At 39.4% G+C, this 21,811-nt stretch overlaps 1 protein-coding gene across 1 annotated transcript in view; it reads right to left on the minus strand.

Moving 5' to 3' along the window:
• Positions 1-16,135: 16,135 nt before the first annotated feature.
• Positions 16,136-21,811, minus strand: part of LOC136706831 (macrophage mannose receptor 1-like) — a 29,631-nt gene continuing 23,955 nt past the window's right edge. Inside the window, exons 29-30 of the mRNA XM_066680486.1 lie at positions 16,807-16,839; positions 16,136-16,726 (exon numbers count right to left, since the gene is read on the minus strand). Coding sequence (XP_066536583.1) covers positions 16,524-16,726; positions 16,807-16,839 — 236 coding nt within the window. The 3' untranslated portion in view covers positions 16,136-16,523. The remainder of the gene's footprint in view (positions 16,727-16,806; positions 16,840-21,811) is intronic.

The following is a 21,811-nucleotide window of genomic DNA, read 5'->3' on the forward strand; positions in this document are numbered from 1 at the left end:
CGGACCACGCCCGCAGAGGCTGAAACGGGGAGGCAAACTCAGAAGTCTTTTGGGGAAGAGTTCAGGGCAGCTTATGAATGCGTATGAAGCCGGACCCCCAAAAATTTACAGGAATGCTGGTCATTAAGTGCTACAGAATGGATAGGTTCAGGTACTCTGGTCAAGGGTTTGATTGGTGTCCTGATTGTGTTTAGGTGAAATGAAGGGGTTAGTGAGTCTTTGAATGAACTACCTTTAATAAACTGGTGTATGACTGAGTGTCATGTGAGACGGTAGAAAAATAGCATGAGTAAGTTGAATGTCCTTTGTTGATTATGATAACGGAAATTCTAGTGTGACTGGTAATTCGAGTATTCAGATGCCGCAGTGGTAAAGGGGTGATGATTGCGAAAAGTGATATAGAGTCAGAGTTGGTCTTAAGATGGACAAGATCATCGCATTGGCAAAAATCAAATTGATCAACTAATAATAGAATTTTAACGTATCACCAGCTAAATGTCATTTTGATACGGTGTAACAATAACAGTGACATTTATCTAGGCCACCATGCACTGGACAGAGTGTTGCTAAGTCCAATTTCTACTTCAGTATAATTGATGGTGGGTAATAGTGAGGGGTCTGAGGCTGGCAATAATGGTTGGAAAGTGGATTAGTAGCAGCCTTGAAGTCAAGTACTATGGGGGGCAGTGTTAATAAAGCGAGATATTCTTCGTTGGCAGGTGTGCCCTGGTGGTGCCTTTCCAATGGCATAGCGAGAATCAAGAACGAAATGGTGATCTAGAGGGATGACAGATGAGGCCAGTTAAGAAGCCCAAAAAGGTCAGCACCGCAGGAAAGCGAGATAGAAAGAAGGCATTTTGTCACACGGGAAGAGGAAAACTCTGGAAGAGGAAAATCCAAAAAGTGCCGAGGTGCTCAAGCTAGGTGGCAATGTAGAAAGTTGACTACAAGATAACGAAGATGCCTAGAGGGTGTTGAAATAACAGGTGCCCTAGGTGGCATCAAGTGTCGGTCCAAGGTAACCTGGGGAGAGAGCATAAGCTGGAACGGTGCGGCCGCAAAGCGATGGGGTCGGGACGAAGGTCTGTGGCATGAGAGAGGAGGGCTGTAAAGGAAGAGGCAGGATGCAGTGAAACCACGAGGGGAAGGGGATTAGGATGAAGGTCCACATCAGGAGAGAGAGTGTACTGTAAAGGAAGAGGCGGGGTGCGGGACAGATGCAAAGCAGAGGATTAGGACATGGCCTGTAACGGCACCCGGGAAGACGATGAGCTGGAAAGTCAGGGACTCTGAGTAGTGCAGCAGTAAGAAGTGGGGGATGAAGGTCCACCGAAGCACCTGAAAACAGAGCAGGAGTTAGAAGCTGTAGAGTGTGAGCAGCAAGGCAGCACAGAGGAGGGTCTGGTACGATAGTCCACAGCAGCATCTGAAAAGAGAGTATAAACTGGAAGCCAGAGGTTGGGAGAAGCACATCAGCAGAGGAGTCAGGATGAGGGTCTGCAGCAGCACCTAAATAGAAAAATGAGAATTGTAATGTTAGAGGCGGGGTATGGTGTGGCCGCAAATTAAAGAGGTTGGGATGAGCATCCATGAAGTATGCAAGCTGCTGATGTAGAGGCTGGGAGAATGAGACGATCGGATGGGAGCGAATCTAGGGTGAGGAAGCTGTGCAACAAGGAAACTGCATAGAATGCCCAGAACGCCAGGCAGGAGGCAGGCCCGCAACAGCAACCTATAGAGGGGGTGTGAGCTGGAAAGTATGAGGCATAGAGCAGCAGCAGGGGAAGAGGGTGGAAAGAAAATGAATCAGCAATGAGGAAGCCATGCAGTGAGAAGAACGCATCGAGTGCCCAGAGCGCTGGACAGGAGACAGGCCCGCCGCAGCACCTATAGGAAGAGGTGGGATGATGAAGGGAGGGGAGGGATGATGCATAGAGACAGATGTAGAGAAAGAAAAAAGGGGAGGGGTGGGATGATAAAGGGAGGGGTCGGATGGTGCATAGAGACAGATGTAGAGAAAGAAAAAGGGGAGGGGTGGGATGATAAAGGGAGGGGTGGGATGATGCGTAGAGACAGATGTAGAGAAAGAAAAAGGGGGAGGGGTGGGATGATAAAGGGAGGGGTGGGATGATGCGTAGAGACAGGTGTAGATGAAGAAAAAGGGGGAGGGGTGGGATGATAAAGGGAGGGGTGGGATGATGCGTAGAGAGGATAAGAGAGAACGAAATGAACTCGGAGGGCTGTCTAAATGGGTGCGATGCTGTCAATCAAGGTAGTGTTCAGATGGAAAGAGGAGCCAGTTTGGAATGGAAGCTTAAACATGCTGCCTGCTTTGCTCTTTTTTTTTTTTTTTTTTTCTTCCAACATTTCAGATAGGACCAGTTTGGCAAGCAATGTAGGTAAACTACTGCATGGGAGATGTGCATAAATAATGCAGATTCTCAGCCATTATCCAATTCAGCTCAGATAATTATATTATTATCAAAACAGCCCTCTAAAGGCACCGACCTGTGAGACAGCACAGACTATAAGACATTGAGGCTAATGTCTCCAGCTTAGACACGACCAGAAAGGGTAACGGGAAGATGAAGGATACTCCAGCAGGGGGCGTCGGAGATAGACGGTTGTGATGTCATCGCATTTCTGCGCAGGGGATCCTTACACCGGCAGACGAGTTTCTCTCTCTTTAGCTGAGTGAGCGACGCCATTGTTTCGGAGCACGTTGCTGGAACGCCGAGGTCGTTCTGCCGGAGAGGAGGAAATGGGAGTCTCGAGGCGCTGTAGAGCTCGTAGATGTGGAGCCGCAGCCGTGACGAAGGTAGATTCGCGTTCCCCAAAACACGAGGCAGTCCCTTAGCAGCGTAGCAGAAGATGAAGATAAGGGGAGGCTCGAAGCCTTTCGCCAGCGTCGGCGAGATATGCGGGGGGTCACTCGGGAGGCCGAATGCAGCGGGAGGAGAAGCAGGACAACAGAGCACCGATCCGGAGCGGGTAAGACAGCAGAGCATAGAACAGTTGAAGCGGTTGCAGGCATGACAACGGCCGTACTTTACTTCAGATACAGGCAGTCCCATAGCTGTTTAGCAGGAGTGAGTTTAAAACAGGAGGCTCAGTGGGCTTGATAAAGGCCGAACACGGCTCCGAATATGGGGATCAGCAGGAATGACTCAGCGCGGAGGAGCAAGCTGACGTCGTGAAGCAGTCGAGTCAAGATCCGTCTCCGGAACTAAATGAGGCGAGTTTGTCTGTCACAGAAATGACGTGAATTTGCAGGGAAAATATATGGCTGAGATGAGGAGTTCGGGCGTGGTCCTACTCCCAAAATTATGTTATTAGCATAACTTCACTTATAAAAAAACTGATTTTCACAGGAAAACTTTAGATTTTCACTACTGCAGTAATTGCTTTTTTCAGTGAATGTAGTAAATTTTAATTTTTCATCTGACATACCATCAGTGGTACACTTACCACAGTTTGAGAACCACTGCACTACACTGTATGTGCAAAGGTTTGGAGACACTCCTTATAGATTACAATAATTAATTATTTAGGTGGCACATGCATAGCGTAATATCAATAGAAAAACTTTGACTGTTACTCTGTAGCAGCCACATGAGTTTTAGATCACCAGCCCCAATGCTAATACATTATTAGGTATAAATTCCACCCTCAGGACTGGGCTTTAAAAATGAACATTGTGTTCTTTAGAGTTAAGACATGCCATCCCGTACCTTTAGGAAGGGGTTAATCATCCGACATCAATCTGATCACACTGATGTTTATGTGGCTGAATGCAGTCAAATCCTCACAGAAATGGTTTCACAATCTATATCTTTAAAGCCTTCCCTGAAGCTCCCTGTTAATCCCCTTTATTTTAGAAGAAATGTTGGATGAGCAGGTGTCAAAAAACTATTGGCCATATACTGTTCGCATGGTATTTTAAAGCTGCTCAAAGCCTGATCAGCAAGTTCAAATTTAAACAGCAATTGTAAATGTGGCATAATGCAGAATATCCCTGTGCAGTACAGATATCCCTTTGTTTTTGCTTGGCTTATCATGGCTTGCTCACAGTTTGACAGCGACTTTGTATTGAAATGTATTTCAAAATACTAGGAAAATTACCTGTTCAAATTCTTTGAAACTTCAAAACTTATTTGGAACATTGCACACAAAACACTGGCATTTTTGAATACAGTTGGAATAATTGTTGGACAGTACAGCGTTTGGTATTACATTACATCTACAATACGCACTCAGGATGCTTTTCATTTCTGTCTTTACATTCTTATACTATCTTACCTTGACCTGACACTAAGTGAATATGAGTATTAATGTATCTTTTGAACTATTTATTTAACCCCAGTTGAAGGAGGGTTGCTCTGGTAGAGCAGCTTTTATCTTTGCCCTCACATTCTACTCACATTAATACAGACCCATGTTATTTCTGATAATGTTTAAATGAGGGGGTTATGTCATTCCAAACCAAGCATAGACCATAAAGCTGTTTCGTTTTCTTTCTTGGTATGATGATTTTCTTTGAACATACTTTATTACAATGTACTTTATCATAAACTTTAGAGATGCTCAATAACTAATAGCAACGGAAAGAAAATAGAGAAGGGTCATTCAATGTAAACACTGACCTATCTGGTAATGCCATACTTTACTTTGGGGGAAAAAAAATCAAGCAAAAACTATAAAGCTAAGCTCCATATATTTGAAAATTTGGTCTAATTATGGTCTAAATTGCATTTTAAACACTGGCTTTAACTGTTTACACAAAAGGGAAATGAGGCTTTATTCTTATAGTATAGCATAGCATTTGAAAACATTTAGAGAATAGTTTCAGAAAAAAAGAAAAATCACTTGATGACAAATATATTGGATAAATTAATTATTAATTAATTAAAATGGAAAAATTAAAGCCAATACCTTAAACAGGCATTTATCCTTATTTTCAGCAAAATGTATTTTGAATGTATACACTAACCCACTACAACTAGGTACAACTATGGGTGGCACAGTGGCGCAGCATGTAGTGTCGCAGTCACACAGCCCTGTGAAGGACTAGCGCCCCCTCCAGGGTGTGTTCCTGACTTGGCCCAATGATTCCGCCATCAATTATATTCAGTGTTTAAAATGTAGTTTAGACCCTGATTAAGAAAACTTGCAAAATCATAACTAATAAAAATGGAACACAGCTTGAAAATATCTCGGAATAAGTAGATTGAAAGTTTGGTTTGAATATTTTCCAGTTATATACATTTTACATTTACATTGTACTGTTTTGTTATGAAAGACAGAAAATACAGCAGAACGTCAGTTAATAAGCTTGTTTTTACATTTATCTCATATTAATGACAGTAAAATAAACCCAACCACCTTGGTCTGTTCTACACATCTTAAAGGTTGGTTCTTATCTTCAGTCCCAGAGAGTTAACTATGTACCTATTACACTATGCATTAACTTATCGTAATATTAATAATAAAAATAATATATCCATAGCTTGAATATAATTTCTATGCATTTGTGTATACCTTTGTAGGTTTGCGCTGATAAACAGTTTGAGTTTTCCTGAAAAACTCTGATCTATTATTCAGTCACACTTTGTGGTAATAGGTCTTTTGTCAAACTGGAACAAGTGGTGAACATTCCTACACTTCACTGCCGTGTTAGATCATTCTTTGCATGGGATTTTTTATAAAGATTTTGGTAGGATTTAGATCCATCTTGTATTAATTTCCTGTTGGGAAAAACAAAGGGAACAAAATTGATTTTTCCTGAAAGTTTTGGAATGATTCATTTGTGGAACACTAACATTATTATGATCAGATAATAATCATAATATCAGATTTCACAGAGAACCTGCTTGAGAAAAGTAAAATGATTACTTTAAGACATTTGAAAACTGACTATTATAGTGAAAACTATAAGTGGCAGGTTGAAGAATCTGATGTACTGTACAGCCAGTTAGATCTAATCTGAACATGGACTTTTTAATTAGCTGAGATCCGAAGCCCATTCCAAGTGTATCTGGAAATTTTTAAAAATGAAGTTGTCCATACGATCAGTTTTTGAAAACACATTTCTCCACAGAACTCACTGACAAGTGAGCAGCAGTCCACGAGACATGAGTGATGCCCTTGACATTCCAAAATTTCTCACCACTCTTCAGTTCCTTTTTTAAATTTTCCAAAAACATCTGATTCCATTAAAATCCCCATATCCTGTAAAGTCCATAACTTCAGGAAGGCGTGAGTGCAGCACAGTTTAATTCCTGCCATACATCAATGACAATAAAGTGACCATTAGCTTTAAACATGTAACCAATCCCCAAACAGGAGCACAAACAGAAGCCATGTTATTATATTAATACATGTACATTTAATGGACAGAAACTGACATGCCCACATTGATGCATGTTTTCAGATTTTCTAAAAACCCGCATTTCCCCCTATTTAACAACCACACTGAAAAGAGAAGGAACTTGCAAAAGCATTTCACACTGTTAGCCTTCAGGGGCTCTCCTTGAGTTATGTTTAAACCTTTTTAATAAATAAACCTTTTTGTTGACAGGATGAAAAAAACACAATAAAAAAGTATGTAAGGCAACAGGTCTCAACAGACATTTCAATTATGGTCATTCAGTCAATTTTCCTGCTTTGCTCTGAGTTTAGGTTTTGTCTTTGGAGAAAAACTGCTATACAGTGTACTCCATATGTTTATAACAATTCATGTTGACAACAATCAACAACACAGTCATCTCCTAGGGTTTGTTTGTAATAAATACAACTGAACAACATGCCTTCCTTCATTTACTGTTTAGCTTATTGATGTATGACTTACAGGAAGATTCAGAATCCTACAGGTTGTTTGCATGATGACAGACGTGAAAATAAAACCAACAGCTATACCACCACCAAGTTTTGAACATCTTTTAAGAGCACTATGACTGCAGAGAGACCCCAAAGCTACATTTGCTTTTCAAGCTGCAATGGAATAAGTGTTTATATGTTTCCAGTTTCTTTCAGTTTCTTCTGTGCTAAGAATACAGAATGGTGGCCCCCAAATCATTATCAACTAACATGGATTAAAGGTATATATCAAGAACATCAGTTGATTCCTTTTCACCAACTGACATGTTAATCAATGCATTTAGTTCCTGCCTGGAACAACTTGTGTGTTGCTAAAAAGGCAGTCATTCGGTCATTTGGACAACTGCCTTCTCAGCACTATGGCACTATGCAATGACTACCTCATTATGCCACATGGTTTAACTAATTCCCTGTCTTGTTTCCAGTTAAAAGTGGCTTCCAGAGCTTCTTTTGACATTCAAATATATCTAGCTACAAACTATGTGTGAAAGGGCAACGTCCAGAGTTCAAATGAGAAAATTGTTCTTGACATGCAACAACTTCTGGTTGTGTACGTACATCAATGAGCAGTAGAAAGTTGCAAAGTTGCTGAACAAACAAGTAGAAAGTTTTATTTTTTCAAAAGTAGGAAAGTATTAAAGAAAACCTTATCTACCCCCAAAACACAGAGCTTTTTCTAGCTCCCATTTGACAACTGACCTAACGTGCATTTCCCAAAGCATAGCTGGAACTATCAAGGTAACTACATTGGTAACTTGCATAGTCCGAAAAATGGTTAAACGACACAGGTGTTTCTTAAAAGCGTAGTTCCAAGAACATATGCAAACACTATCGTTAAGTTTTAGACCTGTGATTTGAAGTTTCGTTTCTGGTGACATCAGCATCGATGATGACAGACACAGTAGAAATGGGGTAGTTTAATATTTTTTCATATGTTTGCAGATTATGAACACAATAGTGTAAGGTTTACCTATTATTTAATAAAAAGGGATGTTAGTCTTAAACTTTCAATGAACCACAAGTTTAAAAAAGAAATTGTGAACATATGTATATAAATTACACATATTATTATTATTATTATTATTAATGTTTATATTTAATTTAATTTACATAAACATTATAAAAAATATAAGAGTATTAAATATAAAATACCCTAAGAGTCTTTGTTAATTCCTCCATACACCAAACCCAGATTGCTGCTGCTTTCTTCTTTCTGCCTAGTGCCTTTCAAGTGCAGTTGTTAGGTTGATAAAGGTTGATAGTTGCAATAATGACTCAGCCTTATTATTTTTTTTTAGCAAAATATGTTAAAAACTCCTTGTGTTTGTCCAGCCAGTATGGCTATATCATACACTGTAAAGAGAAGTTGGCTTATTACTAATTAAGTTAATGTTCATTTACTTATTTTCTGTAGCCTATTCCTCATTTTCAGAATCACAGTGATGCCCAAGTAGTTTTCTATGGTAAAAAGCCTGTTTGTTGTATATGAGAAGTATTCAAAGAGATAAGAAAACAGTTAAGCGGCATCTTACTGCTTGTTCTGCACTGACCTTCGCAGGCTCTCCCTTCCTTCTCTCATACCTCATTCTGCTAAAATACTGGAAAGCCTTGTACATATTTCATACGTACTGGAATTTATCATGAAAGAGTTGATTTATTTAATTAATTCCATTCAAAAAGTGATTATTGTATATTATACTCACTCATTACACACAGACTGATATATTTCAAGCGTTTATATCTTTTAATTTGATTATTATAATTGACAACTAATGAAAACCCCATGCAAAATTTACTTTCATCAGAGAACATAACTTTGGACCACTCAGCAGCAGTCCAGTCCTTTATGTCTTTTGCCCAGATGAGACGCTTCTGACAATGTCTCTTGTTCAAGAGTGGTTTGACCCACAGAATGCGACGCTGAAACCCATGTATTGCATACGTCTGTGCGGTGGTGGTTCTTGAAGCATTGACTTCAACTGCAGTCCAGTCTTTGTGAATCTCCCCCACATTTTTGAATGAGTTTGGTTTCACAATCCTCTCCAGGGTGCGGTTATCCCTATTGCTTGTACACTTTTTTCTACCACATCTTTTCCTTCCCTTTGCCTCTCTATTAATGTGCTTGGACACAGAGCTCTGTGAACAGCCAGCCTCTTTTGCAATGACATTTGTCGTCTTGCCCTGCTTATGTAAGGTTTCACTGGTAGTCTTTTGGACAACTGTCAAGTCAGCAGTCTTCCCCATGATTGTGTAGTCTACAGAACTAGACTGAGAGACCATTTAAAGGCCTTTGCAGGTGTTTTGAGTTAATTAGCTGATTATAGTGTGGCGCCAGATGTCTTCAGTATTGAAACTTTTCACTATATTCACATTTTCTGAGATACTGAATTTGGGGTTTTCATTAGTTGTCAGTTATAATCATCAAATTAAAAGAAATAAACACTTGAAATATATCAGTTTGTGTGTAATGAATGAGTATAATACACAAGTTTCACTTTTTGAATGTAATTACTGAAATAAATCAACTTTTTCATGATATTCTAATTTTATGACCAGCACCTGTATATGTGCAATCCAAATTGGGCAGATAGCACAAATCAGGTAAAAAACCTAATTTAATCAGTCAGTCTCTGTCTTTAAACAACTGATCACTTGCTGCACAGAAAAGCTGCAGCCTACCAGCCCTTCATGGATAAGTTTGGACACCCCTACACCCCCTGAGAGTTTAGAATAACTCTCAATTTCAGCCAGCTTACCATGGCAGTCATGTTGGGCCAAAAAGGTTTTCTCCTCTAAAGTCTGACTTAGTTTTGCATATGCCTTATTAAAAATCACAATTACTATAAAATATGAATAGCTAAAAATATTCACAGACACAGGTTTCATGTTTAAAAGAGAACAGGTTCCATACTTCATTTAAACAGGTTAAAGTATAATCACATCAACCCGGGTCAGTCTAAAAAGAGATACCAAAAAAGAGTTAATGAAACAGGTTAAGGTATAGACACTTTAACTTGAGTAAGTCAAGGAAGACGTACAAAAAATCATTTGTGAAGCTCTCATTTTTTATATAGTTTTCAGGGACGATATGAATATTACCCCACCTTCTTCACAGTTGGATCCCATTAAAATCAAAAGGTACCTTATTCCCCATGCACAAATAAGGACTTCTGCTTCCAGATTTGCTGATCAGATTTCCAGATCTGCTTCCACTCTTCAGACATTGTTTACTAAACACTATTAGGTTCAAAAGAAAGTTTGTGTGCTTCTTAGAAAAGGTTCTTATCTATACCCAAGGCCATTTTACTCTTTCCCATACTCATTTTTCTTCTCAATAACTATGTTTCTGTTTTTCACATCCTCACAGCTTTTGAAAATCTCTTGACTAAAACCTGACTTCTCCCTGCACTCCCAAATACATGACACCCCTTCATTATTATTTCCAAACCACATGCTTTTTTAGGTTGCTGTACAGACATTATTTGTTATATCATTAACAATGCTTTCATTATTTTCCAGCCAAGCTTTACCAAATAACAACCTCAGGCTTCAGGTCTCAGACCTTGAGCTGGTCCATTCTCACAGTTGCCCCGTGTGCTAATAAAGCAAATTGATAATAACATTTTAAAAACTATCACTGTCTCAAGCCCCTGCCTTTGGATCCAGCAGGTGCTTTGATAATTGATTACTAAATGTCAAATTTATCCTTTGTTTCTTTGAATGCTATGGGGTTATATAATGCAGTTAAAAGAAAAGCTTTATTTTTATTTGCCGAACAATTTAGGGCAGATTTCTGTTTTTTTTACAAGAATCTCATTCCAGTAATTATGATGTCAACTTTTGGCGCTCTCAATGTGGTAACTCTGTGCATATGTCTGTGTATATGGTACTAAAACCTGGAGTAAGTACCTTTTAAAGAGCAGGTTTAGTGGAGAAGTTCTACACCCAGAAACTGATACTGCTGGACACTTTATATGTCAAGTAATTAAATATAATGACTACATACTTGTCAACCCTAATATTTACGGGTACAACAGGTACTTGGATCATGGCCTTTTTTCCAGGATAGAGAATGTTTTTAGGGGATGGTTAATTAAATATCCAAATGCTTTTCTGTTGATAGGAGGATATTTTAATACTGTGTTAGATGGGGAGATTAATAAATGGCCACCTAATTCAGGATAGAGGAACAATTCAAGGCTAAATAAATTTATGGATATGTTTGATCTTATGGACATTTGGAGAGCTAGATTCCTAGAGAGTAGGATGTTTACATGGAGTAATAAATCCTGTTCATGTCAGTCTAGAATAGACTTTTGGCTGGTTTCAGATAATTTAGATAAGGAATTATTAACTGTGGATATTTCACCTACTCCACTGACAGATCATAGAGTTATATCTATCAACATTAAGATACCCTCTGACAATTCTTACACCTCCCGTTTATTATATTGGAAGCTCAACAGTTCATTACTAACTTGTGAAGAGGTTAAAATAAGCATTTAAAAAATATCAGATTTTTTTATACAAAGATAGAAATGAAATGAAAAAAATAAATATGGGTTAAACTGGCAAATTTTCAAAGTTGAAACAGGGAAATACTTAAGGAAATTTGGAAGTATCATAGCTAATGTCAAACTAATTGAAAAGCACAAAGTAATAACTAGAATAACTAATTTATATCGGATGAACTCTGATACTAAATCAGAGGAGAAACTGGAATTGGCCGATTTGCAAAATAAAACTTGCTGTTCTTATTCAAAATAAAGCAGAATGTGCATTTATCGGATCAAGGAAAAGATGTTTAGAAGGATGGTTATCAGATCAAGGAAAATATTGTTATTATTTATTTAATTTAGAAAAAAGTAATTTTAATAATAACTGTGTTAATAAGTTAAAAATTAATGTTATTATTACAGAAGACCACCAGTCAGTTTCTGAGCACTGCAGTCAATTTTACAATAATCTATATAGTTCTAATTACTGCCCAGAAATAGCTGGTGATTTTCTAATTTCCCTTAGGGTTAAAGCCTATAGATGAAAATGAAATTGAATTTTGTGATAAACCTATTCATACTGACAAAGTTATTGATGCAATAAACAGTGTTAAAACCAATAAATCACCAGGTGTAGATGGTCTGGTAGATGGAGTTTTATAAACTCTTTCATAAAGAATTGACGCCATTCCTACTGGAAGTGTTTACAAAAAGTATAGAAAAAGAATGTTTAACACAAGGGCTGATCACCCTACTTCCTAAACCAAATTAAGGTAGACTTTTTAAGGAGAACCTGCAAAGTGTGTTTATTTACAACTGACAATATCCCTGTTGAGGTAGTCTTCTGTTTAAAAAAAAAAACATTAAGAATAACATTTAAAAGGCATCGAGGTACTTCCTTCTGTTTCAGACACCCTGCAATAACGTCCAAATATGGTGGCTCGCCAAGTCACATGACAACGTTCAAAGCAAGGGATACATTTCAGAAACGTTCCCTCTGCACACTCGCTTGCTCAGATACATACTCTCACACACAGATTTTACTGTTTACCCTAAAAATAACATTGATTACTATATTAAATACAGTGTAAAATGTTTGACTGCTGTTTGAATTTGAATGTTGTGCCAAGGTCCTGCATAATTGTTTATATTTATTTACAAATACATAGCAATTCTGTACATTTGTGTTAATGTTATATTTTGTTGTCCTGTCCTGGTGCCTGAAGTCTCTCACATAGTGAGGTAAGTAATTTTTAATTCAACAATGCTATCAGGTATTGGCTGATACCCAATGTTTATGTATCATATCAAATTTGAAAAAGTTGGACTGGTGTATCCCTACTTTAAGCCCCTTGGTCCAGAGCTGTGTGCAGGACTTGTTCACATTTTGCCTGAAGTGCTGCAGTCATACAGTCCTAACCACAAAGTTTTATCTGGCTATAATAAAAAAAAAAACATGTGCTTTGCAAAGCATCCTTAATTTATATATATTAAAACACTATATATTACACATTTTGGCTTTGATGATGAAGACACATAATAATGTTTATAATTAGACCTTCACATAATCTTAAGCCAGAAAGATATTTCAACCAAACTTCATGTTAAAAAAAGTGTCATGCCACAACCCAAGGTTCAACACAATGCTAAAGTAAACAAAGTTTTTTTTTTTTTTTTTTTGATCATGTTGAATATTGTGTTTTTACAGCCCTATGGATGAAGCAGAATGTCGCAAAGGATTCTAAACCCATTGTTAACTTTAAAGCTGTGAAACAGTATTTTACACAACAGAATTATACAATTTCACCAGTAAAAGGAAATAAACGAAAGTGCTCAGTGTTGCCTATTTGGAAGTCAGCACTGGCAACAGATTCCTGGAAAAATGGCAATCAAAACATGGGCTCTGTTTATGAGGAAAGCCCTGCTATTTATTAAAGACCCTGTCAGCTAATTGGTACTGCCGCATATAAGCCTCCTTTTGTCACGGAGAAATGCAAATTAGCTAAAAGAATTAAAAAAAAAAAATTGGGGCAAAAATGACAGTTTTTACCAGTGATTTAACAATTTGAATTTAATAAAATCAATGAGTCAATTAATTGATGAATTATTTAAATATTCTTCTTCTTCTGTCAGCTGCTCCCGTCGCAACCCTCCCTATGTATTGATTAAGTATTTAATTAACTTAAATAAATGCTTTAGTGGCTTTTAAGTTAGAGGTTACAGGCTTTTCCTTTTCATAAAACAAGAGCCTGGTCTTCCATCAGTGTAAATAACTGTTTGGGGCACTAGTATGATGGCAGTCATGTGGACTTCCCTATGACTTTTGGATATTGTGTACCCTTCAATGACATGATAGTGTACACTTCAAATAGGACCTAGGGTTTAGGACCAAACATTTGTCCCAACTCCCTCCTCATAGTCATTACTTTAGCTTTACAATAGAGGCCATGTGTTACCAGGACCATGTCCATTTTGCTGTTTTCTGCACAGTTACCACAAAGTGCAAGAACAAGCCAAATTATGGGTATGTGAATAGTCAAAGCATATCATGGAACTAACTTGTAACTTATTAAGATAATGTTTAATACATTTATGAAAATGCTCCATAAAGGGCTGTATTTAGCACATTGCAACAATGTCCCTTTTTAAATATAAATCCTTCTTTTAAGATCTTTCCTCAGCAGATTTATGAAGATTTAATGACTGGAGCTCTGACACACTTCTGCAGTTTCTTTATTTACTCTGCTTTTGAGCATGACACAGTTCCATATCTTCCTATGTATCATGTCATATCATTGTTCATTTCAAGGTGAACAAGGTCCCACTCACTTTTACTGCATGTTTGTGCAGTTTAGTTGGATGCTTGGGATGTATATTCTCACAATGTGTTTCACAGCTACCCAGAGAAGGATGTTGAGTGCTTTCATTTCCTTTAACTGATTTCTTGCTTAATGTGGGCTTTGTATTTTAGTGTGTGTGTGTGTGTGTGTGTGTGTGCGTGTGTATGACCAAACCAGTAATGCTGGTTTGCAGAATTTCTGAAGACCAACACTATGACAGAGATAAAACACAGCAACATGAACGTTAAAATAAAGTTCCTGTATACTCTTATGGCAGTATGTGGACGTCTTCTCAAACAATTCTACTGAAATAGAACAGAACACTAAGCATCAAGTGAATCCCTCTGGATAAAAGCATCTGCTAAATGCTGTAAATGGAAATAAAAGGTACTATTGTGGAGCCAGAAATGGAAGGGAGAGTTCAGCTACATAAGCATTAAGCAGGGCACATACTGATATTGGATGATAAATGAATGATAATACACACCACTTTAAATCATCCCAACTGTTTTGGATTATGCTCAGAGATCACTTCAGAGAATGCAGGTCTGGGAGAATTTATGCCCCTATTGAATGTCATCCTTAGAAAAATTCTATATTGTAGTAGTTTAATATACAAAATGGGCCCTCCCTACAAAATGGGCCCTTGAAAGAGCCTGATGCTTCATCAGAACTCAGAAGAAGTGCTTAATTTCCAGGCTACTAGCAATTTATAGCATCAGAGGCCTTCATCAGAAGTGTTGAAGGTCCTATATTATTACCGGACCGCCTACCAGGTCGGCCTAGAGGAGGCATTTTCCCTTACTGAGTGACTGACTGACATATTTCACATTCCAGTTTGTGAACTTAGTTTGGTGCATTTCTATTGACATAAAGTGGTTCACGACCAGACAAATTAGTTCCCAGATAGAACCAATGAACAGTAGGTTCTTCAGCTCAAATAGTGGCTGAATAATAGGAAATAAGACAGGAACACGCTCTGCTTGTGTGTGTTTTTGAGGCTGTGATTGACGTGACACCATACGCGTTGGGCAGAGCCTCGGCTCAGCGTTGGTGAGTTCACAAGCTCAGCAGGACAGATCTGAGCTTAGGAACATTTACACAGTATTATATCTCACAGAGAGAGGAGAACTGCTAAATTTATCTTATTTCATGTGTGTGTGTGTTTATGTGTGTATTTGCCTGAAATATTGTAAAGAGAATTGGTGGGGAGACATTTTGTGGTTTTAGTGTGTTTATAAAACTCCACAGTTGCACACAACCTCCTGAAACTTCACATGCTTTAACCTGTTACACTGAATAAATTATTGTAATTCTTAAAATCAACAAAATGTTCTTGGTCTTCTCTGTTCTTTGGTGGTAGATCATTTAGTATTTATTTTTAAATAAAATAAAATGTATTTTAAATAAAATGCTCCTTTTTTAATTTCTGCATTTATTAGTCCTGCCCTCCATATTTTCTGAATCAGAAAATATCACAGAATAAACAGCACACATAAACAAAGACACTGAAACGAAGCACCAAAGCTTCTCCAGACCTTCCCATGACAAAGGTATGTATTTTGGGCTTTCCTGTTTTGAAATGCCAGAAACATCTCTGTGACAATGGCTGTACGGCTAATAGCGGTCCAGCAAATCTAGACTTGTCACCCACTTCCAACTTTTCTTTAACATAAAATTTAACTAAGCTTCCTACTTGACAGCTAATTGTTTTCTAACAACACTAACCTTTATGAAATGGGATTAATTCTGAATGTTGTTAACAGTGGAGTAAAAAAAAAAAAAAAAAAAAAACATATTTTGATTTATAATGTAACAAATGTTCAGAGTTTGTGTTGCCTGGATTGTGATACATCAATAGACAAAATATGGTAGGCTTTTTTTCTATTTCTTTTGAGATTTCTTTTTATTTAATCAGTGGGTTTTTAAAGAGATGATCTCAGCTGAATTCAAAGGGTGCAACATACAGTAATGGAATTTACTCAATATCCAGTATTGAGCCAAAGCCACAAGCCTCCTATCTCAGCAGTTTCTCCACGTTACCCACTACACCAACAGCCATTAACCACAATGTTGCATCACAACTGAGTCTACGTTTCAAAAATAGTATTTTTGACAGAATTTTTTTACAGACATTGATTGTGCAAACTTTATTATTATTTATTATATTTGTGTATTTTATTTATAAATCTGGTATTATGAGCACCTTGAAAGTATAATCTAAATCAGCAATACTCCTGATCACAAAATCATTAATACAAATCAAAGAATCAAAATGTACATATACAACAATTACAATAGGAGGGGTCTATTAGTTATCATTTACTAAGGGCTTGGGATCTTTCTCCTTTGACCATTGGAATCCTGTAGCATAATACAGTGGGTTCACATGTGAGGGAAGAACAAGGCCTATTGAATTTCTCTTGTAGATGTAAGCCAGTCCAGCCAGCACTAACAGGACAACAATCACCACCACCACTGACACTGCAGCAGTGTTGGAAGTTTTAGGAACATCTGCAGGAAAATCAGAGAACACATTATTTATACTTCAGTCAAATACAGGACTATAAGAACAGTGTGTGTTGGAATATTACCTGTGGGTTTCACTGTAGTGGCCGTGTTTATAACTGTAGTGAAAAGAGAAGGCAGAAAAATGCTCGGTTTAGTTTGTTTGACTTGGCTGTATTTGTGTGATGATTTATAAATGCAATTATTTAAAATGTCAGAATTTTGTTTTTAAACTTTGTATAATGTATACTGTTTGGAGATCACGTAAAATAAACTCACACATATTGTCACTGTCCAATGAAGAACGTGTTTCCAATATTGCAACTTTACAGTAGAAGGGAAAAAAATTTAATGGATATCAATTTAAAGATATATAAATTTTGGAGCATTTTTTATTTGTCCATTCGTCATGAAAGTTTCACACTGTGTGAAGGACAGTTGCTGTTTTTAAATGATGAAGTAAACTAAATCCACAAAAATGGACATGTTTTTCATTGGACAGCACTGACGAATAAAGCAATGAAATTCTAGCATTATGTGTTGAAAATTTTTCATTCATTCATACTGTAAATTATTTTACCAGGAATATGTGTAAAAACAGCACAACTTAAGGCCTATTCACAGAGAGTATTATTATTATATATATTTTTTTGCTAGTACAGACCACGCCCATAGAGGTTGAAATGGGGAGGTGAACTCAGAAATCTTTGGGGAGGAGTTCAGGTTGGCTTATGAATGCGTATGAAGCCGGACCCCCTCGTTGGATAAATGAATATGAGAAAAGGGTGGAGATGGGCTGGAGGTGGGAGCAAGTTTTTTTTAAAACAGGAGGCTCGGTGGGTTTGATAATGGCTGAACACTGCTCAGAATATGGGAGATCAGCAGGAATGACCCAGCATGGAGCAGCGAGCTGACATAGTGTAGCAGTCGAATCAAGATTTGTCTCCTGAACTAAATGAAGCGAGTTTGTCTGACGTGGAAATGACGTGAATTTGTGGGGTATATAGGAGGAGTTCGAGCGTGGTTCTACTCCCAAAATTATGTTATAACATAACTTCAATTTGCTAGTATGGACCACGCCCGTAGAGGGAGGTGAACTCAGAAATCTTTGAGGAGTTCAAGTTGGCTTGCCTGGGTGAATGCGTATGAAGCCGGACGCCCATAAATTTACAGGAATGCTGGTCATTAAGTGCTACAAAATGGACAGGTTCAGGTACTCTGGTCAAGGGTTTGATTGGTGTCCTGATTGTGTGTAGGTAAATGAAAGGGGTTAGAGAGTCTATGAATGATCTACTTTTAATAAACTGGTGCATGACTGAGTGTCATGTGTGATGCAAGTGCCTGAGTGCTGGTCCAAGGTAACACATGAGGAGAGAGCATAACTGGAACTTAAGGGCTAGGAGAATCATGGTTGTGAAGATAAGAGGACAGGTTGAAGGGCCACAGCGCCTGGAGGAATCACTGCGAACCGTACCATAGAAGGCATGGTGAGGTGCAGTTGCTAGCAGAGAGATGAAAGATGAAGGTCCTCAGTGGCATGAGCTGGAAAGTTAGAAGCCAAGAGCAACAAGGCTGCATGTGAAAGGGTGAATTGAATATGAGGTGGCGTCAAGTGCCTTAGTAAGAGGTAGAGGGACTGGTCCAAGGCGATGCCTGAGAAGAGAGCAGAAGCTGGAACTTAGCGGCTCAGAGCAGCATGCTTGCGAAGAGGAGAGGTCAGGTTGAAAGCCCACAGCTGCTGGAACAATCAGTACGAACAGTACCATAAGAGGCAGGGTGAGGTGCAGTCGCTAGGAGAAGCTTAGCTACAAGCAGAGAGACAGAAAGTAAGATCCAGCAGGAGAGAGTGCAAGCCATACAGTGGGCGCAGGGCGCTGTTTGTCTGTGAGGGGAAGGCATAGGGATGAGCGTCCACAGCAGTTTCTGAGGAGAGAGTGCAAGCTGTGAAGTTGGAGGCAGGCGATGTGGCCGGAAAGCTATGGGGTTGGGATGAAGGTCCGTGGCATGAGAGAGGAGGGCTGTAAAGAAAGAGGCAGGATGCAGTGAAACTGCAAGGGGAAGGGGATTACGATGAAGTTCCACATTAGTATAGAGGGTGCGCTGTAAAGGAAGAGGCGGGGTGTGGGACAGCCTAAAAGGAGAGAGGATTAGGACATGGCCTGTAACAGCACCCGAGAAGACGATAAGTTGAAAAGTCAGAGACGAGGAGTAGTGCAGCAGCAATAAGTGGGGTGTGAAGGTCCACCGAAGCACCTGAAAACGTGCTTTCAGTGTGAGCAGCAAGGCAGCACAGAGGAGGGTACGGTACAATAGTCCACAGCGGCATCTGAAAAGAGTACAATCTGGAAGCCGGAGGGTGGGAAGAGCACAGCAGCAGAGGAGTCAGAATGAGGGTCTGCAGCAGCACCTGAATAGAAAAGTGAGAACTGTAAAGTTAGAGGCAAGGTATGGCACGGCCACAAATTGAAGGGGTTGGGATGAGTGTCCACGAAGTACACAAGCTGCTGATGTAGTGGGTGGGAGAATGAGACGATAGGATGACAGCGAATCTAGGATGAGGAAGTTGTGCAGCAAGGAGACAGCATAGAGTGCCCAGAGGGCCGGGGAGGAGGCAGGCCTGCAACAGCAACCAGTAGAGGGGGTGCGAGCTGGAAAGTATGATGCATAGAGCAGCAGCTGCTGTGGGGGAAGAGGTGGGATGATGAAGGGAGGGGTGGGATGATGTGTAGAGTACACCTACGTAGAGTAGACGGTGCCGGGTGCCCAGAGCGCTGGACAGGAGACAGGCCTGCTGCAGCACCTATAGAGTGGTGCGGGCTAGGAGGTCTGAGGCATGCAGCTGCGGCTGCAATGGGGGAAGAGGTGGGATGATGAAGGGAGGGGTGGGATGATGCGTAGAGACAGAGGTAGAGGAAGAGAAAGGGAGGGGTGGGATGATGCATAGAGAGATGTAGAGGAAGAGAAAGGGAGGGGTTGGGATGATAAAGGGAGGGATGGGATGATGAAGGGAGGGGTGAGATGATGTGTAGAGAGGCTAAGAACAATCAAAACGAGCAAGGCCATTGTTTCAGAGCATGTTACTGGAACGCTGGAGGCTGTTCTGCCGGAGAGGAGGAAATGGGAGTCTCAAGGCGCTGAAGAGCTCGTAGCTGTGGAGCAGCAGCCATACCGATGGTAGATTCACCTTCCCCAAACATGAGGCAGTCCTGTAGCAGCGTAGCCAGAGATGAAGGTAAGGGGTTGCAGTGGGAGGAGAACAGTCGAAGCAGTTGCAGGCGCGACAACGGCCGTACGTAACTTCAGATACAGGGCAGTCCCATAACAGGAGGCTCGGTGGGTTTAATAATGGCTGAACACGGCTCCGAATACGGGGATCAGTAGGAATGACCCAGCGCGGACGATTGAGCTGACTTAGAGAAGCAGTCGATTCGTCTCCTGAACTAAATGAAGTGAGTTTGTCTTACGTGGAAATGGTGTGAATTTGCTGGGTATATATAGGGCTGAGAGGAGGAGTTTGGGTGTGGTCCTACTCCCAAAATTATGTTATTACATAACTTCAAATATATACATATGCCATTTTTAATGTAGTGGGTCCCCCACACCAAGTCCAACACATTGTTTGTCTCAAATCTGAAATCATGTGAAGGCGCAGAGAGAGGAAAAGGATATTGATTCATTGGTCAATGAAGGATGATGTATCACGGACAAGTAGTTGTCGCCACCATTTTTGCAGCCAACTGTGACCAAGGCTGTACAAGAAAAAGTAAACTCAGAGCATATTCTTTTCACTCATTTTCTTTTACCAGTAAAAAAAAATATGAAAATACTAAAGAGGTTTAAGGGCAGCATGCAGGTAGTGTTGCTGTCCCACAGCTCCAGGGATCAGTCTGTGAGGAGTTTGGTGTGGTCTCCCTGTATCTGCTTGGGTTTCCTCCTGGTGCTCCGGTTTCCTCCCACGGTCCCATAGCACACGTTGGTAGGTGGATTGGTTACTCAAAAGTGTCCATAGGTGTGAGGGAATGTGAGTGTGCGTCACCCTCCGAAAGACTGGCTCCAGACCCGCCACCAACCTGAACTGGATAAGCGGTTACAGACGATGAAGGAGTGAATGAATAAAGATGTTACCACTAGGGAATATTTTAAATCCTTTAAAATCCTTTGTTAATTTCTGCTTCATCCTTGGGGCTGTAAAAGCTAATATATGAAATAATACCATACAAATCTGGAATATTTTCTGGTTTACTTTAGTACTCTACCAAATGTTGAGTTTCATTAAGATGGCAATAAATTGTTATTTAAATATATATTTAAGTAGAACTGTTAAGACTATGTCAGGCTCTGATATTATACACTATAACATGACTTCACCATTGTCTGTATTCGTAGGGTTTTGCTTTAATGCAGAGGTCCAAAAGTATGTAAATGCAGCTCTTTACTCCCGACAAGGAGACCACACCTGATTCCACTTGTTCAATCAGTCTGTCTTCGTCTTTATACAACTGATCACTTGCTGCAACATAACTTTCTCACATTGCTCATACTTCTCCAGTTTTAGTGCTCTCACTGCTGCCCAAGTATGAAAATAATGTATTTTCATCACCGTTTTCATTGTGACTATACTGGCATAATGGCGCACTGGTGACACACATCACTAACAAAGACCGATTGAGTAGGAGTGATAATTGATTCATCATTTTACTTTAAATACTGCAAGTAAATGACACACACATTGAATCTACCAACACAGGGAGTTCAGCAGTTTCCGAAGGTCACTGGAGAAGTTTGAGGCTCTGCTTCTTCTTATTGCTCCTCTAATTAAAAGGGATTTTTTTAACCATCACATTTTAGTAGTCAGATTTTGTGCTACGATAAGCTACTACGAACAAGACAAACTGTTCAGTCACCATTTCCTGCTCATTGTGGCAGGTCTGCAACCACGACAATGGTGCTCTGATTAGTCAGATTTTAATGCATCCGTAAAAAGCTGAAAATGGAACAGGAACTAATTTAAAATCTGATGCAGCTTGCAGTGCATCAGTTTTGGATTCAGTGTGATATGATTAATATTTCTTTAGAAAACAAACATTGAAT

The sequence above is a fragment of the Hoplias malabaricus genome, chromosome 9 (genome assembly GCF_029633855.1).
Source record: "Hoplias malabaricus isolate fHopMal1 chromosome 9, fHopMal1.hap1, whole genome shotgun sequence".
NCBI lineage: Eukaryota > Metazoa > Chordata > Actinopteri > Characiformes > Erythrinidae > Hoplias > Hoplias malabaricus.